This window comes from Python bivittatus, unplaced genomic scaffold, assembly GCF_059951505.1.
Source record: "Python bivittatus isolate LINGU-HERP-01145 unplaced genomic scaffold, Pbiv_v1 ctg000080_np1212, whole genome shotgun sequence".
Classification (NCBI taxonomy): domain Eukaryota; kingdom Metazoa; phylum Chordata; class Lepidosauria; order Squamata; family Pythonidae; genus Python; species Python bivittatus.
The window spans coordinates 80,851,430-80,870,019 of record NW_028277035.1 but is presented as its reverse complement, the minus strand read 5'-3'; the positions used below and the strand labels follow the sequence as shown (position 1 = coordinate 80,870,019).

Sequence of the window (18,590 nt, the reverse complement as noted above, 5' to 3'; positions counted from 1 at the left end):
AAGAAAGCAACATGATAGACTCTGAATTGTCTCTTGTCAGTTCTAGACATCAGAACACATCAGGGACCTGTACAATATCTAATTGCTAATTTGATGCTGCAACAATGGCATGAAGTGTTTGGATGCTTTTTAAGTAGGAAAGCAGAAAAAAATACTTCAAATGAAATAAGTGAGACAAAGTGAATAAATCTGACTAATCTTCTCAAATTCTAAATTATCATGGAGAACAGATAGCCTTGCCATATCATTGAAGATGGACAGGTAGGAACTAAACCATGTCCTCACTTATGACAAGATGTGCACTTGAGAATTTTTTTTTTTTGTTCAACCAAGACCACCACAGCAAGTGAAATGTCCTCCAGAGGATACAGAAAATGGGAACTCATAACAAATTTAATTTTCTCCTACTTTTTCTGGAAGGCATTTCATGACCCACTTTATCAATGAAAATGCAATTTCAAGGTTAAAAACTCTCTTGAATTTTATATAAAGTTTATAATTATTTTAAGAGACACTCAGGATGTAGATTGATTGATTTCTTTCAATATCTAGCCTTTTCATGTAGAATAGACACTGTTCCCAAGTGCCTTGTAACCATAATTCAGCAGCCAAACAATGTTGATTCTACGACAAACAGGATTATAGATCACACCAAAGCCTCAGGCCAAATGTAACCTGAAGGTTACTCATTATGTTGTCTTTATTACAGGCAAACTCTCCCTGTAACATTTCACCAAAGGCAACATCTACAGAAATTAAGTTTGTAATACTTCATTAGGATACACAGAAGTCCAGATACCTTCATCGTCTCTTCTATAAAAACATTGCACCTAAAGGCCGCTGTGGGATCCTTTGCAAATGCACTGTAACACTGAAATACCCTGCCTTCAAATAGCTATAGGTCACAATAATGCAGTTCTTAAACTACCTGGAGACTTTATCCAATTTAGGGGAAAGTAAAGCATTATTTTAATGGTCAGTTCCTTCTAGATGTATAGGGAACAACAAAAAGTTTTTTTCCCTATTTGATTAAAAAGACTGAATAGTTTTAAATAATTCGATAGACCATATGAAGTATAAATCTGATCCTTCTTCCATCTCAACTATTTGTCTAGTTTGATAATCACTAGGAATATCATCTCAAAAATCATGATTTTCAGGAACCCAGAGATTTTTTCAGAAGCTAGTGGATCTTTTTTTCTTTAAGCAACTTGTGAACATGTGAATCTCTGATACGTGATGCTGCCACCTGCTGTTGATATTGGGACTCAACCCACTTAACATGGTCTCTTGAAGAACCTCCATAACATGTGGACATTTTTCCTAGAAACTGCCCAAACACTAGCATAAAGAAATGTAATTCTATCCAAATTCTGAACAGTTCAAAGGTTCTTGAGTATGGCAGTAACAATCATTGCTGTTCAAACCCCACAAAAAGCTGGAACAGCTCTGGCCAAAATAACATGTATCTACTTAATCTTCTGAATGATCAAACTGATAAAATCCAAAAGCTACAAGAATCACATCTGCCAATGCCTGTTAAGATTTTCTGGATTACCTATAAAACTGATCATAATGGAGGAAATGCATGTATCAAAAGTGTATCACACTGACTTGTTAGGACATCTATATCTACTGCCTTCAGGCAGGGATGTCAGGACATGAAGGACTTCCCTTATACATTTCTAGGTATTGCAAAGAAATCCAAAGAATGGATGCCGAATCATTTCATCAGATGCTTGAATGTTGCTGCCTAGTTCTAAGTCAACTTACTGGCCATGTAGAGTTTTGCTGGTTGATCCTACCAGAATACACCAGGACTGAAAAGTTACTTATCCAAGAGATCTCAATGCCCTTCTGGTTAGTGATGCACGCCTGTAAGGTAGCCAACATATTCTTATGCAAATAGGGTGTATACATTTGTAAAGGTCATATAGTTGTCTGCCAATAACCCCAGCTCTGTGCTTGGCCTGTTTCCTTGAATGCAAATAAAACTGATACAGAAAATTCCTGACAGCTTCTCACTTAACTAGAGTATGAGAAGCAGGACTTGATTACACAATGTCATACAATGTTCAAGTCCAAAGCACTTCTCCAAGATTCCTGAGCAATAAGGAAAGGCCTTACAAACCTGTAATTCCAGTACAAAATAAATGGAAAAAATGGGTAGTGGTGTCACCAAGGATACGAGAGTTGTGCTTTTTTATTTGTTCATAAACAATATGGAATTAGGAATATAATGGTGGTTGTATTTAACACAAAAAGGAGCAATGAAAGATTTCTCTTTACTGAAAAAAGGCAGTGTAATGAAAAATGTGATTCCAGATCTTTAAAAAAATGCACATACCTAAGACTACATATGGTATGAAGTTGGCTAAGGAAAAACAATCTTTCTCATGTTACAATTTGGGCTCATCCAATAAAGCAAATATTTCAGAACAGATAAATTATTTCCTTTTATCACCTAGCATAATGTTGACTTGAATAAATGACTGTTCCTAGATGAGGCCTACGAATTTTAGTATCTTTATCTGAAAAATTAATGGAGCATAACAATAATTACTAATCACAATGCTGTACCCCACTTGCCAAATAACACGAGTGCCCTGCTGGTCCTCTTTCCATTGCACCTTGTTGGACTAGTAAGAAAAGCTGTGAAAGATGAGACTTGCATTCTCATTCAAAAAGCAAAGGCTACAACCAGCTCAGCCTCTGGTAACAAAAACTAGTACTAAGCTTTAAATTAAATTAAACTTCGTAACTCAGGAACAAAACAGTCAACCGCACTGTACATTTAATAAATGACAATGATCAGAAAAACATGAATATTCATATAATTCAATTGTTTACACAAAGAAATAGACTGCAAAAGCCCTAACTAGACCATGGTTACATTTCCTTAGCTACAGTACAAGGTATATAATATAGTGATAATTATTTCCAGAATGGTTCTGACTGAATGATACATTCCCTTTTTGTTTTACTTCTAAAATTTACATATTAATTACTCTAGAAAGCTTCTGCACTCGGTTTAACAACAAATCTCCTTTTTTGATGGTTTCTTGATACTGCCAGTTTTTGCTGTCAGGCCTACAAATGGGGGGAAAAAAAAATTATTGAGAGATTGTTCAAACACCAGTTGGCTTTCAAACTGTGATTCTAAGAAGTCTATGAATAAGAGTCTTGTAAAGCACTGTATTTACCACTACCAGTTTTCCCTTACAAGATATAACCAGGAGAAAGCAAGGGTGTTTGGGGCTATATGTTTATTTGAAATTTGGCCCAGGTGAGAAAGTAATTGAAGGTAGAACACACCCCCAGGGTCCCCAATGGCAGATGGGCTGATTACTAAAACGCTTATGAAGAGAGGAAGTTAATTTGGCCGGGGGGGGGGCAATATGGCTTTGATCAAGCTATCATTTCAGCTCATACTCACCAATGTAAAATAGAAAGAGCATATCAGCAATACATTTGGCAGGACAGCAACTTACAGTCTGCAAATCTTGTAATGTTACTATTACAATTATTAATAATTACTATTATTATCCAAATAATGCCATTGCCTTAAACAATATTCAGTAAGAAGCTTGACAGCTACCTGTTGGTTTCTACTATTTCATTGACTTTGTCAATTTTGCAATGTAGTCTCCCAGCAGCAATAAATCTTGAAAGTTCCCTGTTTGGGGAAAAAAAAAAGATCCTTCATTGTTGATTTCAGGGCACCATCTTAAGATGGTAAAGTCCCTTTACTGTAAAGTCCCTTTGTAACAGCACACAGCTAAAATGCCTGACATTTTAGGCCCAGTCTAAACCTTACCTCTTCTTTTTAGAAAGACTGGGAGGAGAGACCAAGCCTGCCATAGTGACCTACTGCAGCCAATGTTAGCACGATGCACCCAACAGTCTCTTCCTCAAAGACATGTCAGAAAATGTTCAAAGCTGTAGCTAGGGCATAATTAAATGCTGTTCTGCTGATTGTTTATAGCTTTGAAACTTAAGACCTGCAATTAGCAAACCACATGGGAATGAAAATTGCTTAGTGGCAGCACATAGTCTCTGTTCGGTTTTTGCTTTTTAGCCTGTGAATGTTACCTACACTTCTAAAACAAATGGCTCCAATGACCACTACTGGTGGTGCATGGCACAGTAACAAATACAACAGCATGCAACACCAATACATTATCAGCAATGGCTTTTAACCTTGATTTTATTTTCCATAATCAAGGAACATACCAGTAGGTCTTCATCTGATAACAATAGGATGATGCTAACCAATGAAAAGCAGTATCTGATCTGGGTCCAGAAGCTTAAATGCAGCCAGAACAATTACTGCAGAGTACGCTGTACATATTCCTATAGCCCTTGATTACCAAAACAGACATCAAAGCAATCTCTTATCAGACCCTCCCTATGCAGCATATTGTAGCAGTTGAGAGAAGCTGTAATTTGAATAGATGGTCAAGATATCCCTGCTCTTATCCTACAAAATAAGATACTGTACTACAAATACTATTGTTAGAGGACAGTTCTGGTTATCTAGGTAATCTCAGCTCCTCTGGTTAGTCTCACACACACATCCCTTTCTCCAACAAGTATATAAATTTCCTCTTGAGCTACCAAGTTATCAAGCAGTATCTTCTGACTCACAGGCTACAGCAGAGCCCCTGAGGGCTTTGGTTAATACTGAAACAATAGGGTCCTATCTACTTTGTTAATCAGCTTGCTATTCTTAGTATGCTGAAAATATCTAGTTTATCACCCTTTGCAAACTCCTCTATACAGTAACAGAATTGGAGACAATCAATTTTCATGGCCTTATATTTATCTCCTCCCTTTCTACACCAACTGTGAATGCAATCAAATCCAAAACACTTAAATCAATGAAGAATCAGCTCATACAGTACTCTGCAAAAGTTTTAAGCAGGTTTGAAAAAATGCTGTAAAGTAAGAATGCTTTCAAAAATATATATTGTAATTGTTTATGTTTATCAATTTACAAAATGCAGTAAGCAAACAGAAGAGAAATCTAAATCAAACCAATATTTGGTGTGACTACCCTTTGGCTTCAAACCAGCATCAATTCTTACACTTGCACACTTTGTACACTTGTACAAGTCAGGGATCTTGTAGGATTAGAGTCACGTGTATGATTAACCAATTATACCAATCAGGTGCTAATGAACATCAATTTCATATGTAGGTTGAAACAGTCATTAACTGAAACAGAAACAGCTGTGTAGGAGGCTTAAAACTGGGCGAGGAACAGCCAAACTCTGTTACTAAGGTGAGGTTGTGGAAGACAGTTTCATGTCACAAGTCATACACCATGGCAAGACTGAGCACAGCAACAAGACACGAGGTAGTTATACTGCATCAGCAAGGTCTCTCCCAGGCAAAAATTTCAAAGCAGACTGGGGTTTCAAGATGTGCTGTTGCAGCTCTTTTGAAGAAGCACAAAGAAACGGGCAACGCTGAGGACTGTAGATGCAGTGGTTGCCAAGGAAAATTAATGCAGCAGATGGAAGACACATCATGCTTGCTTCCCTTTGACATCAGAAGGTGTCCAGCAGTGCCATCAGCACAGAACTGGCAGAAACCAGTGGGACCCAGGTACACCCCTCTACTGTCTGGAGAAGTCTGCCCAGAAGTGGTCTTCTTGGAAGAACTGTGGCCAAAAAGCCATACCTCCAACATGGAAACAAGGCTAAGCAACTCAACTATGCACGAAAACATAGGAACTGGGGTGCAGAAAAAAGTGCTCTGAACTGATGAGTCAAAATTTGAAATCTTTGGCTGTAGCAAGAGGCAGTTTGTTCACCGAAGGACTGGAGACTGGTACAATAATGAGTGTCTGCAGGCAAGAGTGAAGCATGGTGGACGTTCCTTGCAAGTTTGGGGCTGCATTTCTACAAATGGAGTTGGAGATTTGGTCAGAATCAATGGTGTCCTCAATGCTGAGAAATACAGGCAGATACTTATCCATCATGCCATACCATCAGGGAGGCATGTGATTGGCCCCAAATTTATTCTGCAGCAAGACAATGACCCAAACATACAGCCAATGTCATTAAGAACTATCTTCAGTGTAAAGAAGAACAAGGAGTCCTGGAAGTGATGGCTTGGCCCCCACAGAGCCCTGATCTCAACATCATTGAGTCTGTCTGGGATTATATGAAGAAACAGAAGGATTCGAGGCAGCCTACATCCACAGGAGATCTGTGGTTAGTTCTCCAAGATGTTTGGAACAACCTATCTGCTGAGTTCCTTCAAAACCTGTGTGCAAGTGTACCTAGAAGAATTGATACTGTTTTGAAGGCAAAGGGTGGTCATACCAAATATTGATTTGATTTGGATTTCTCTTCTGTTCACTCATTTTGCATTTTGTAAATTGATAAACATAAACAATTATAATATATATTTTTAAAAGCATTCTTACTTTACAGCATTTTTTCACATCTGACTAAAACTTTTGCACAGCACTGTATATCCCACCTAGTTAGCTTAAAAATTTATGATTCTAATAGCACTCTTTATTTTGTACAACAATGAAATGTTTGCCTTCAATGAACTCAAAACACAGATCAATCATCATAGTCACTATGTCTTTGGGACAACTCTCCCAAATCCAAAGTCAGTGAAAAGCCCTGATCTTAAAAAAACGGGAGATGGTTTCCCATAACCCAAATTGGGACTCATCTTCTTACAAAGAGGTGACTGGGTTCTGCTTCACCCATAGCTTTTAGAAAATAGCAGATCACAACCTTTATTTAAATACTATTGGGACTCTTCTTTTTGCAAAAACACATTAGATTTTAAGTGTCCACATTAAAACTGGGATAGTGGCTTTAGATTTCTTTAATATCTACTTAGTTATCTAATTCATTATTTTATAGTGTTTAGTTTGTAATCTGTCCAGAAAGCATTAATTATTGCAGGGGTGCATGACCCATGGCCAACTGCTTGGGATTTTTCTTTTTTGCCCCCAAATTAAGGGAAATAAATCACTTCTATTCCTACTCATAAAGAATAACTACCCCCATCTCCACCAGCTTTCTGAACTTGGGAAGCAGAGTTTGAGCTGGTCCATCAAACGCTGCCCACCAGTAAGTTAACAAGAAGGCCAGAAATTTAAATAATTGCTTTTGCTGGAGACCTTAAGTTTCCTCTTCCTGGGTCTAACTGGCCAGGGGCTCAGATTCAACATGTAGCTACTAGCTTTCATAAATATACTTTTCAATATTCCCTAAACAGTTACATTTCTAGATTCCCTAAAGAGTTACATTTCTAGATTACCCTCTCCTCTGGCTAATGCCAATCCTTACTTTTATTTTTTCCATGGTTGCATTCCATTGTCATAACTGATGGCACTATATTTATTTATCACATGTTGGAACTTCTCATTCCTGCCCTCCTTGAAAATGTACTGTATGTCAAACAAAAGCCACAGAGAAGAAATGTCCTGCCACAGATTTGTGTTATTAAAAATGGAACAGGTCTTTCTCTTTTCCATAACTTCTTAATGAAGTTACATTTCAATGATGTTTCTTTTGAAAATGACCCTATATTATGACACCAGGCACTGAAGGACTGGCTGGATCAGTAAAAAGAACCGCATGCCACCAATGACAGAATCCATCCGCTGAAAGTAACTTTGGCATCTTCATTATGTACCTCTTGGACTAATCTTTCAAAATTACATTAATCCTAACTATTTAGAATTTAAAAAGAAATTGATTGCTATCTTCTACGTCAGCATGGAATTACCATAAAATGTAGATCTGAATATTTTTAAATGATACTTACTGATCTATGAACTCTACACAAACTCCAAAAGCATCTGCCATGTACCCAAGTGTAAGTGACCGATACGATTCTAGGAGCTGACTGTAGGCATGGATTCTCATTTCCCGAACATAATAACGATAATGTGGTGCGAACAGCCAATCTTTTTTCATCTCTTGCTCTACAGTGGCTGAAATGGAAATACAACGTGTAAAGGTGGCAACGCTTTACAGAAGTTGTTGCCTGCAAATGTGATTTAACATTACCCTCAAGGATCATTTAGCATGAAGGTCAATAATGCAGCACCTGCAACATCACCGGTGCTTACTGACCTCCACATTTTTAGAAAATAATATTAAAATGATCAAAATTTCCCAAACTAAATATTTCTATTATTGCATGAGACTTGAGCCACTTTGTAGAATTTTCTAGATGAAATTATGCCAATTTCTTGAAAAGAAAAGAAAAGTCTCAAAAGTTCTTTCATGCCCAGCATCCTCAAAAAAAGGATACATCTACAGTGGGGCAAAAAAGTATTTAGTCAGCCACCAATTGTGCAAGTTCTCCCACTTAAAAAGATGAGAGAGGCCTGTAATTTTCATCATAGGTATACCTCAACTATGAGAGACAAAATGGGGGGGGAAATCCAGAAAATCACATTGTCTGATTTTTAAAGAATTTATTTGCAAATCATGGTGGAAAATAAGTATTTGGTCACCTACAAACAAGCAAGATGTCTGGCTCTCACAGACCTGTAACTACTTCTTTAAGAGGCTCCTCTGTCCTCCACTCGTTACCTGTAGTAATGGCACCTGTTTGACCTTATCAGTATAAAAGACACCTGTCCACAACCTCAAAGAGTCACACTCCAAACTCCACTATGGCCAAGACCAAAGAGCTGTTGAAGGACACCAGAAACAAAATTGTAGACCTGCACCAGGCTGGGAAGACTGAATCTGCAATAGGCAAGCAGCTTGGTGTGAAGAAATCAACTGTGGGAGCAATAATTAGAAAATGGAAGACATACAAGACCACTGATAATCTCCCTTGATCTGGGGCTCCACGCAAGATCTCACCCCGTGGGGTCAAAATGATCACAAGAACGGTGAGCAAAAATCCCAGAACCACACGGGGGGATCTAGTGAATGACCTGCAGAGAGCTGGGACCAAAGTAACAAAGGCTACCATCAGTAACACACTACGCCGCCAGGGACTCAAATCCTGCAGTGCCAGACGTGTCCCCCTGCTTAAGCCAGTACATGTCCGGGCCCATCTGAAGTTTGCTAGAGAGCATTTGGATGATCCAGAAGAGGATTGGGAGAATGTCATATTGCCAGATGAAACCAAAGTAGAACGTTTTGGTCTAAACCCAACTCGTCGTGTTTGGAGGAGAGAGAATGCTGAGTTGCATCCAAAGAACACCATACCTACTGTGAAGCATGGGGCTGGAAACATCATGCTTTGGGGCTGCTTTTCTGCAAAGGGACCAGGACGACTGATCCGTGTAAAGGAAAGAATGAATGGGGCCATGTATCGTGAGATTTTGAGTGAACACCTCCTTCCATCAGCAAGGGCATTGAAGATGAAACGTGGCTGGGTCTTTCAGCATGACAATGATCCCAAACACACCGCCCGGGCAACGAAGGAGTGGCTTCGTAAGAAGCATTTCAAGGTCCTGGAGTGGCCTAGCCAGTCTCCAGATCTCAACCCCATGGAAAACCTTTGGAGGGAGTTGAAAGTCTGTGTTGCCCAGCGACAGCCCCAAAACATCACTGCTCTAGAGGAGATCTGCATGGAGGAATGGGCCACAATACCAGCAACAGTGTGTGAAAACCTTGTGAAGACTTACAGAAAACGTTTGACCTCTGTCATTGCCAACAAAGGATATATAACAAAGTATTGAGATGAACTTTTGATATTGACCAAATACTTATTTTCCACCATGGTTTGCAAATAAATTCTTTAAAAATCAGACAATGTGATTTTCTGGATTTCCCCCCCCCATTTTGTCTCTCATAGTTGAGGTATACCTATGATGAAAATTACAGGCCTCTCTCATCTTTTTAAGTGGGAGAACTTGCACAATTGGTGGTTGACTAAATACTTTTTTGCCCCACTGTATCTATTCTAGAAGCATATCCCTTCTGAAAACCAATATCAAATCCCACTGACATTACTCCCATTCTCATGAAGCATGTCCTGCCATCTTTGTTTTCCGTGTCCACTGGCATGTGAAGGTGAGTGGCCACACCTGCAAATAGCTTCCGCTCATTTTTGTAAGAAACCTCACATTCATTTCCGCCACACACAGTTGGGAATGGTTTACAGAGTTTTAGAGTGCTAGCCTTCAAAGAAGAGAGGCAAGCATCAGAGCACTCAGCATGTTATTCATAAAGCAAAACTATTTCTTACCCAAAGACTGGAAGAAAACGGAATACCGACATTCATAGAGTGAAAAAAGATATTGCCGCACTTTGGGTAAACTGTGCAACACTTCCAGAATCTCAGCTCCTTTAATAACCTAAAGCAGATCAAAGAAAAGGGGAGTAGAAATCAGAGGAGAGCAATGAAGAAACACAAGTTCTATGACTACTCTATGCAAGTAACAGCTTGACCTACCTTCTCTCTTAGGTCAGGTCTATCTAATGCAATCATGCTGACGTAAACTGTGTATGTTACAAAGGTCTTGTAATCCATAAGTTCGTAAGATGTAAATGTTGACACTGTATCCAGGAAAAGTTCTGCTGCCTGCTTGAAGTCCCGAATGGCCACACAGTAAAGGCCTTGGTAGACCTTGAGCCGATTCCGCCGATCCCAGTCTCCTCCTTCTTCTATAAGACTTTCAAAGAAAACAGAAATACCCTTTAATGTGCAGTCCTCAGCCGCGTGGAACCACTATGTTACACCTGAAATACCGTAAAGTTACTAGCTAAATAAATGGACAAGATACATGTACAATTCTGCTGCACAAAATATGATGCATATATAACCTTTGTGTTTGGGCATACAATTGTTTTGCTTCTACTCAGAGTGAAAGTGCACATTCATTCAATAACAAGCTCCCAATCTAAACCCTTCTGTCTCAGACAGCCAACCTGTGCTTTTAGCAAGGACAACAGAGCAACCAATTTCTGCTTCACTTGCCAACCAAAGGATGACCTGTAAGCTATAATGGCACGCCATGCAAGCATGATCCAATCAGAGTTAAAAGCAGACTTTTTCAAAGCTTTTTCCAGAATAGGAAAAATGGGGCAGGGGGATTATTAATGAAAAAGTATCACTGCCAAAACAATAAAATACTTCATGAATATTTTAAAACAACATAATTACACGTGAGGGTGAAACAACTTGTACATATCTATTAGTGGTTATATTATGTTCAATTAAAAATGAACAAAATACAGTGGGGCAAAAAAGTATTTAGTCAGCCACCAATTGTGCAAGTTCTCCCACTTAAAAAGATGAGAGAGGCCTGTAATTTTCATCATAGGTATACCTCAACTATGAGAGACAAAATGGGGGAAAAAATCCAGAAAATCACATTGTCTGATTTTTAAAGAATTTATTTGCAAACCATGGTGGAAAATAAGTATTTGGTCAATATCAAAAGTTCATCTCAATACTTTGTTATATATCCTTTGTTGGCAATGACAGAGGTCAAACGTTTTCTGTAAGTCTTCACAAGGTTTTCACACACTGTTGCTGGTATTGTGGCCCATTCCTCCATGCAGATCTCCTCTAGAGCAGTGATGTTTTGGGGCTGTCGCTGGGCAACACAGACTTTCAACTCCCTCCAAAGGTTTTCCATGGGGTTGAGATCTGGAGACTGGCTAGGCCACTCCAGGACCTTGAAATGCTTCTTACGAAGCCACTCCTTCGTTGCCCGGGCGGTGTGTTTGGGATCATTGTCATGCTGAAAGACCCAGCCACGTTTCATCTTCAATGCCCTTGCTGATGGAAGGAGGTGTTCACTCAAAATCTCATGATACATGGCCCCATTCATTCTTTCCTTTACACGGATCAGTCGTCCTGGTCCCTTTGCAGAAAAACAGCCCCAAAGCATGATGTTTTCACCCCCATGCTTCACAGTAGGTATGGTGTTCTTTGGATGCAACTCAGCATTCTCTCTCCTCCAAACACGACGAGTTGGGTTTAGACCAAAATGTTCTACTTTGGTTTCATCTGACCATATGACATTCTCCCAATCCTCTTCTGGATCATCCAAATGCTCTCTAGCAAACTTCAGACGGGCCCGGACATGTACTAGCTTAAGCAGGGGGACACATCTGGCATTGCAGGATTTGAGTCCCTGGCGGCGTAGTGTGTTACTGATGGTAGCCTTTGTTACTTTGGTCCCAGCTCTCTGCAGGTCATTCACTAGATCCCCCCGTGTGGTTCTGGGATTTTTGCTCACCATTCTTGTGATCATTTTGACCCCACAGGGTAAGATCTTGCCTGGAGACCCAGATCGAGGGAGGTTATCAGTGGTCTTGTATGTCTTCCATTTTCTAATTATTGCTCCCACAGTTGATTTCTTCACACCAAGCTGCTTGCCTATTGCAGATTCAGTCTTCCCAGCCTGGTGCAGGTCTACAATTTTGTTTCTGGTGTCCTTCAACAGCTCTTTACTCTTGGCCATAGTAGAGCTTGGAGTGTGACTGTTTGAGGTTGTGGACAGGTGTCTTTTATACTGATAACAAGGTCAAACAGGTGCCATTACTACAGGTAACGAGTGGAGGACAGAGGAGCCTCTTAAAGAAGTAGTTACAGGTCTGTGAGAGCCAGACATCTTGCTTGTTTGTAGGTGACCAAATACTTATTTTCCACCATGATTTGCAAATAAATTCTTTAAAAATCAGACAATGTGATTTTCTGGATTTTTTCCCCCATTTTGTCTCTCATAGTTGAGGTATACCTATGATGAAAATTACAGGCCTCTCTCATCTTTTTAAATGGGAGAACTTGCACAATTGGTGGCTGACTAAATACTTTTTTGCCCCACTGTATATTTCATGAAACCATAAAATAGCACTTTTCAGGTACAAAATGCACTTCAGTTTTTAAAAGTAATGTTACCCTTCCTAACTACATATTTCATTTTTTCCCCAAATCTTCATTTTAAAAGATATAGTTGCATTTTTCAGCATTTCTGACATTTTTTCATTGATTTAGCATTTCTGAATGTCAGCCTTTGGGTGACATAAAGAACCATTCGCTTGCAATCAGACTATCTTTACAATTATGTTCAAAATTCCACCAATGCCTTAGATATAGTTTCTCCAGATTCTTTCATTCTAACAGAAAAGATACCTTTTGGCCTTTTCAGTGTTCCGTGTAATAAGGTCGTTGTCCATATAAAACAGGCCGATTCGCAACAAGTAGAACACAATATCCAGCCGATGTCCTAGAGCAACAGTTTTGTCATATGTCTTCCGAAAGGCAGTTAGAGCAGCTTCCTAAAGAAAGAGCGTGGTAAGGACAGACAGGACAGATACGCATGACTTCATATCAAATACAGCTTACCCTAGGGACACCACCAAACATCTTAAATCAAGTGTTATACTGCCACAGAGGTACAGTCACTGATCAACACCTTCACAGTAAACTTCAAAGAACAATTCTCCAATTCAATTCTTCTGCTAATATCTTGAGTAAAGGTCAGACTTCCAGTAGCTCACTTACTAGCATTATCCCCCACCAATTTCAGAAGGGAGGTACAGAGCCACATAACAAAAGTTGCACTTAGCTCTAAAGCAGGCAGAAATTTCCTTCTCCAGAGTGTAATAGAACATAAGGCAAGCAGAAAGGACTTGAAAGAAAAGAAGATTCAGTGGCTAGCACAAGAAAACAAGTGGTTCTTGGGCCAAGTCAAAAGTTATTTACCCACTTAGTAGGCCCGTAGATGGACAACAAGACTGTGATCTGGGGAACTGTGACATGCATTTCTGCAACACCAGACACATCACAGAATCAGAAAGAGCTGCTTAGACTAAAGAGCCCAATCCCTTCCTCAGTAGAGGAATCCAACTTAAAGCATCCCAGACAGATCATTGCATTTCTGGTTATTTCCCATTTATATAGCATTAATGGTCTCTCTTCACCCACAGGAATGCAGTAAAAAAAGGAAAAGGAAAAAATATATACATAGCTATCATTACGTTTTACTTATTACTGCATTTCTACCTTACTCTACACCAGAAGGCTTCCAAATTCCTCCAAACCTGACATTTAAAATAACAATCTAGTTAAAACAAAATGAAGACAAAAATGAAACAAAACTCTTAGCAAAGGGATAGGGAATCTGTAGCCTTCCAGACTGATTGAACTCCAATTCTCAGCAACCCCAGTGTGCATCTATGGGAAGATGCAATCTGACACACAGACATTCTCACAGAGCTTCACAGGACAACCCTAAGTCATTTCACCCTATTTTATAGCTCCTTTCACATTGTTATCATTCCCATATACAATAGCAGCTTCTGAAAGCATCATACGCAAGTTTGTTTGGAATTAGATATAGCCAGACAACCCTGGGTATGGTCCCCAGAAACCACTAGGCAGCATTACCAAATAGTAATTTTTAATGTGACTGAAGAAAATAATGAAATATTGGATTAGAGACTAATCGTACTAATTTAGCTTTAATTAAATGTAAAACAAATCAACATTAGCTTTTGTTCTAGTATATTAGTTTTTGGAATGTGGCCCCAGCAGAGCATTCAAAAGCCATGTATGCTCCTCAGTTTCAAGGCAGTTGTGTACTCACTTTCAATATGGACATCATTAAAGGAATACTGGGGTTTAAGTCATGCGGCAAGTTGTGAAACCTGAACAGGTCACTTACCTTGTCCCCAATTCGACAAAGATACTCAGCTTTGGCCATCATGGCATCACGGATTTCACTTTCTCCCAGGTTCTTCTCTGCATCTTCCAATTCATCATCCAGGCGTTTCAACTCTTCCTCATTTGCTTTCTTCATCTTATTCAATAAATCTGTATCTACCTGCCAGTCAAGGGATTTGCAGAGGCTTTCATAATATGGGGCCATATCTGAAAAAAAAAATCACCAGAAAAGATACAATAAAATCGTATCTTCAACGAGAACAAGAGTAACAAAAACATAAAAGGGTATGAAATAATAATTGCATCCGGTTGCTGCGAAGGACCAGTGGAATGCACTGATCAGACTGAGATACTTCAAATATTTGTTTAGGTGATTGTGACTATACACTCCACAGGTTTGCTGTCAAAATAAGGGGAAGATACCACTTTGCTCCCTCCAGTTCTGCCACCACCCCAAACAGCACCTCCCACATAGTTTCCACCTTTGCTTGGGGAGTCGCTACTGGCTCTCCTGCTTCACCCAGCAACAGAGAGCGACATGCCTTGCTGTCACGCTGCCTCCTCCCCAGCCAGGCCTGGCAAGATCTCTTCAGAAGACTAGGCTCCGCTTCCCTGCCGCACTCACCGCGCATATCCCAAGCAGCCAAAAAGACAGAGATGGGGGAGAAGACAGGCAGGTGAGGGGAACTGAAGCGCCCTTGTTGTCATAAGTGTGGGCACATTGCCAAGCCCCAGAATTTTGATCACCTGACTGCAGGGGCACTGCAATGGCTGTAACTTCAGAGACCAGTCATAAGTCCATTTTTTCAGCACTGTCATAACTTCGAACGGCCACTGAATGAATAGTTGTAATTCAAGGACTACCTGTACCATACATAATATCCCTCAGAATAGACTTTTCATATCCCACATGAACAGGAGAACAATTCCCATAAAATAAAGTTAGCTGAATAATAATATTTAGAGCAAAGGAATAAAACACAATAGAGTTTCCTCAAGATGCAAGTGTGGAAGAGCAGAAGACAAATATCAAGAAAAGAAAGCAATAATCTCAAAGATAGCAGAGGAGATAATTATATAGATGAATTACTTGCTGCAATATCTATCTATTTACCTAACTACCTGAGTAATAAGTATTCAACAGCTTTACAGAGAGTGATGGAATTAATGTAATAAATAATCACTGCTGACACTTAATGTCGAAAGCTAGCCAGAAGGGTAATTGACACATAATAAGTGTCCATGAACATTGTTTTGTTAGGAAGGAAAACAATGAGGTAAGCAATAAAATTGGATCTAAAAGAGGAAGAACATTCAAAATGATCATTTGTTAAAGAAATGTGTTGAAAACAAAATAATGCATTTAGAGACAAATGTAAAGTTATGCATTAGGAGGAAAAAAACAAAAGCTCAAGTATAGGATGGAAAAATCTACCTGCCTTGGTCATAGCCCCTGCAAAAAAGTTCTGGAAGTTGATCACAAGCTGAATAGCCATCTACTCTGCCCTGCTCAGATCCATCTGCAGTATGAAGTCCAGTTCTGGGCGTTGCATTTTGAGAAGGATTCAGAGAATCCAAGTGCAGAGAAAAGCAATAAGGATTATCAGGGGACTGGAAACCTAAGTCTTACCAGAAAAGGCTGAAGCAGCTTTGAGAAAAGCAGTGGGGCAGTTACATTTTTTTTCCAAGCACCTAAAGAGATGTTCTGACCTCCTAGCAGTCCAGGGGGCTCTTAAGAGTCTTCTCCAGCACCACAGTTCAAAGGCATCAAAGGAGAAGAGGACGGCAGAGGACGAGATGGTTAGTTAGCATCACTGAAGCAATGAGCATGAAACTGAGCAAACTCAGGGAGGCAGTGAAGGACAGGAAGGCCTGGCGCAATATGGTTCATGGGGTCACGAAGAGTCGGACACGACTTAACGACTGAACAACAACAACAAAAGAGATGTTACACAGAATATGGGTATGGCTTGATCCTTATGATCCCAGGGGGAGGAGAACCAACCGGTATGGACTTGAGACAAAGAACGGCAAGTTTGGCCGTGGGACCAGACAGCGAGGAGGGTGGCACCTTCCCCTCGTTAGATGGGCTCAAGCAGAGACTGGAGAGTCATCTGGCAGGGACGCTCAGCTTAACGCAACTTCCTATTCCTCTGAGCCTGTACAGAAAACTCTCCACTCCCTACTCCCCTAGGGATTAAGCCAGGGTTTCCCAGACTGTGAGCTGTACCTCTCTCGGGGAGGCGTGAAGAACTTTTACAATAAACCCACCTTTCCCGGAGTTTCATTGTATGGTTTCCCTTGTTCATCTGCGTTCGTTTTGGTGTCCGGATTGTTAGGGGAGGTGTGTACCTTGAAGATAACCCTAAAGGGAGGTGTGATGGCAAGAAGTCTAGGAACTCCTGGATTGAGCAAAGGCCCGGCTCCGCCCGCCCGCCCGCTTACCGTGCTGGCGGATGGCGGCCATGAGCTCCTGGCGCACGGCGGGGTCCGGACATTGAGGCTGCAGGCTCAGCAGGAAGCGGAGCTGCGCGATCCGGAGGTCGGGGTTCTTGGGGAGGCCCTCCTCTTCCAGGTTTTCCAGCGGCATCCCGGCGAGAAAGGGAGAGAGAAAGAGAGAGAAAGAGAGAGAAAGAGAGAGAGAGGCCGGCCGGTGGTTGACACGGAAGGGGGACCGTGCGGGCAGCGAGCAGCGAAGAAGAGACTATAGAGTGACTCAGCCCGCCACCCGGAAGCGGAAGGAGCGGTCCGGGAGGCCACTTCCGGCATCCGCCTCGGCGCGACCAAGGGCCGCAGTCTCCGCGGAGTGACCCGCGTCTTCCGAACCCCGGCTATAGAGCCTAGCGCGCTCCATGTGCGTGGCACGTCGTTTGCGGCTGAATACTCCTCCGTTTGCGTTACCCGTTTCCCAAATCCTTGCCACGCAGCACTCTTAGTTATGCATAAGATACATTCGGGCTACCGGTGCGGAGCTGCCGCCATTCGGACGGCCGCAGGCAGGCAGAGGTTAAAAGGGGGGCAATCCTTGTAAGGCTGAATGACAAGCAGACACAATATTCGAGACGTACGAACGCGGCTTGAGCACAAAGGGCCGAAATCGAGCTCAGCTTCCAAGCGGCTTTAAAACTGAATTACACCGACTCCGGGAGAAGAGGTTACCGCCTGCCGCAAGGTGCTCCTGCAAGGCACGAGCGGGAGGGAGCCGTTCGTCCTCCGGCGCCCTTTCCGCCCTTTTGCCCGGCCCAGTTTAATTCCCACCACGGTGGCTCCCTGGAGGTGGGTGGACCCTCGCCCGGGCGGGGTTCCGTTATTTATCAAGATCCCCGTTTTTCTGCCTTCCCTGGTGAAAACGACGAACAGCTTCCTCCCGTTATTGCCCAATGGCTGAGATCGATAGATGGCGCTGCCTTAGTGCTTATAGGCGGCGTTTAGAGCCAGGGTGGTGCGTCCTGCTGGTAGGAAGAAGGGATGTGAGGAATTTGTTTTGAATAAATGGTAAAATCACCAGCATCTGCGATGAAAAGAGTCGCAGAAGAGGCTGCGTGCCTCTGCTTATTTACTTCCTTACTCTCTCTTTTTCTTTTCTTTTTTTAGAAGGAGGGATTCAAAGGCTCCTCTTGTTTGTTTTCATGCTGGCTTGTTCCTGGTCACACAGTTGATTTCTCATTTTGGCGAAGTCTCACATGAAGATGTGTGTACGTGTATTTATCCGCTTGAGATCTTTTTCTGGGGTTATTTTAATGTACTTTTATATACTTGTACAATGGCCAAGACTCCAGCTGCTTGTCCTTGGGGGAACAAATTAGAAAAGTCCCTCAAATGGAGATCTTTTCCAGCAGACACACCCATACAGTTTTCCTGGCAGCAGTATGGGAGTGGTTTCCCACTGCCTTCTTTTGGGAGGTTTTTGGACTTCCCAGTCTAGTCTGATCATGTGCTATCAAGTGTGTTTCAACACTTGCTGA

The 18,590-nt window shown here is 41.2% G+C and overlaps 1 protein-coding gene across 1 annotated transcript; it reads right to left on the bottom strand.

The window, feature by feature from the left end:
* Positions 1–2,762: 2,762 nt before the first annotated feature.
* Positions 2,763–17,866, bottom strand: PSMD6 (proteasome 26S subunit, non-ATPase 6). The gene is made up of 8 exons (XM_007435765.4): positions 17,071–17,866; positions 14,627–14,832; positions 13,093–13,238; positions 10,402–10,621; positions 10,195–10,303; positions 7,804–7,972; positions 3,599–3,676; positions 2,763–3,090 (listed from the first exon to the last, which is right to left on the bottom strand). Exons 1-8 carry the CDS (start codon positions 17,213–17,215, stop codon positions 2,994–2,996), a joined length of 1,170 nt encoding a protein of 389 aa, XP_007435827.1. The 5' UTR covers positions 17,216–17,866; the 3' UTR covers positions 2,763–2,993.
* Between the last annotated feature and the right edge of the window lie 724 nt (positions 17,867–18,590).

What these genes read in the sequence shown, in the direction of transcription:
- PSMD6 (XM_007435765.4), bottom strand. Translation starts at nt 17,215, where the DNA reads ATGCCGCTGGAAAACCTGGAAGAGGAGGGCCTCCCCAAGAACCCCGAC. An exon ending in TTTGTCGAATTGGGGACAAG is followed by an intron (nt 13,239 to 14,626) that starts GTAAGTGACCTG and finishes CTCTTTCTTTAG; the next exon opens with GAAGCTGCTCTAACTGCCTT. An exon ending in AACACTGAAAAGGCCAAAAG is followed by an intron (nt 10,622 to 13,092) that starts GTATCTTTTCTG and finishes TTTCTTTGAAAG; the next exon opens with TCTTATAGAAGAAGGAGGAG.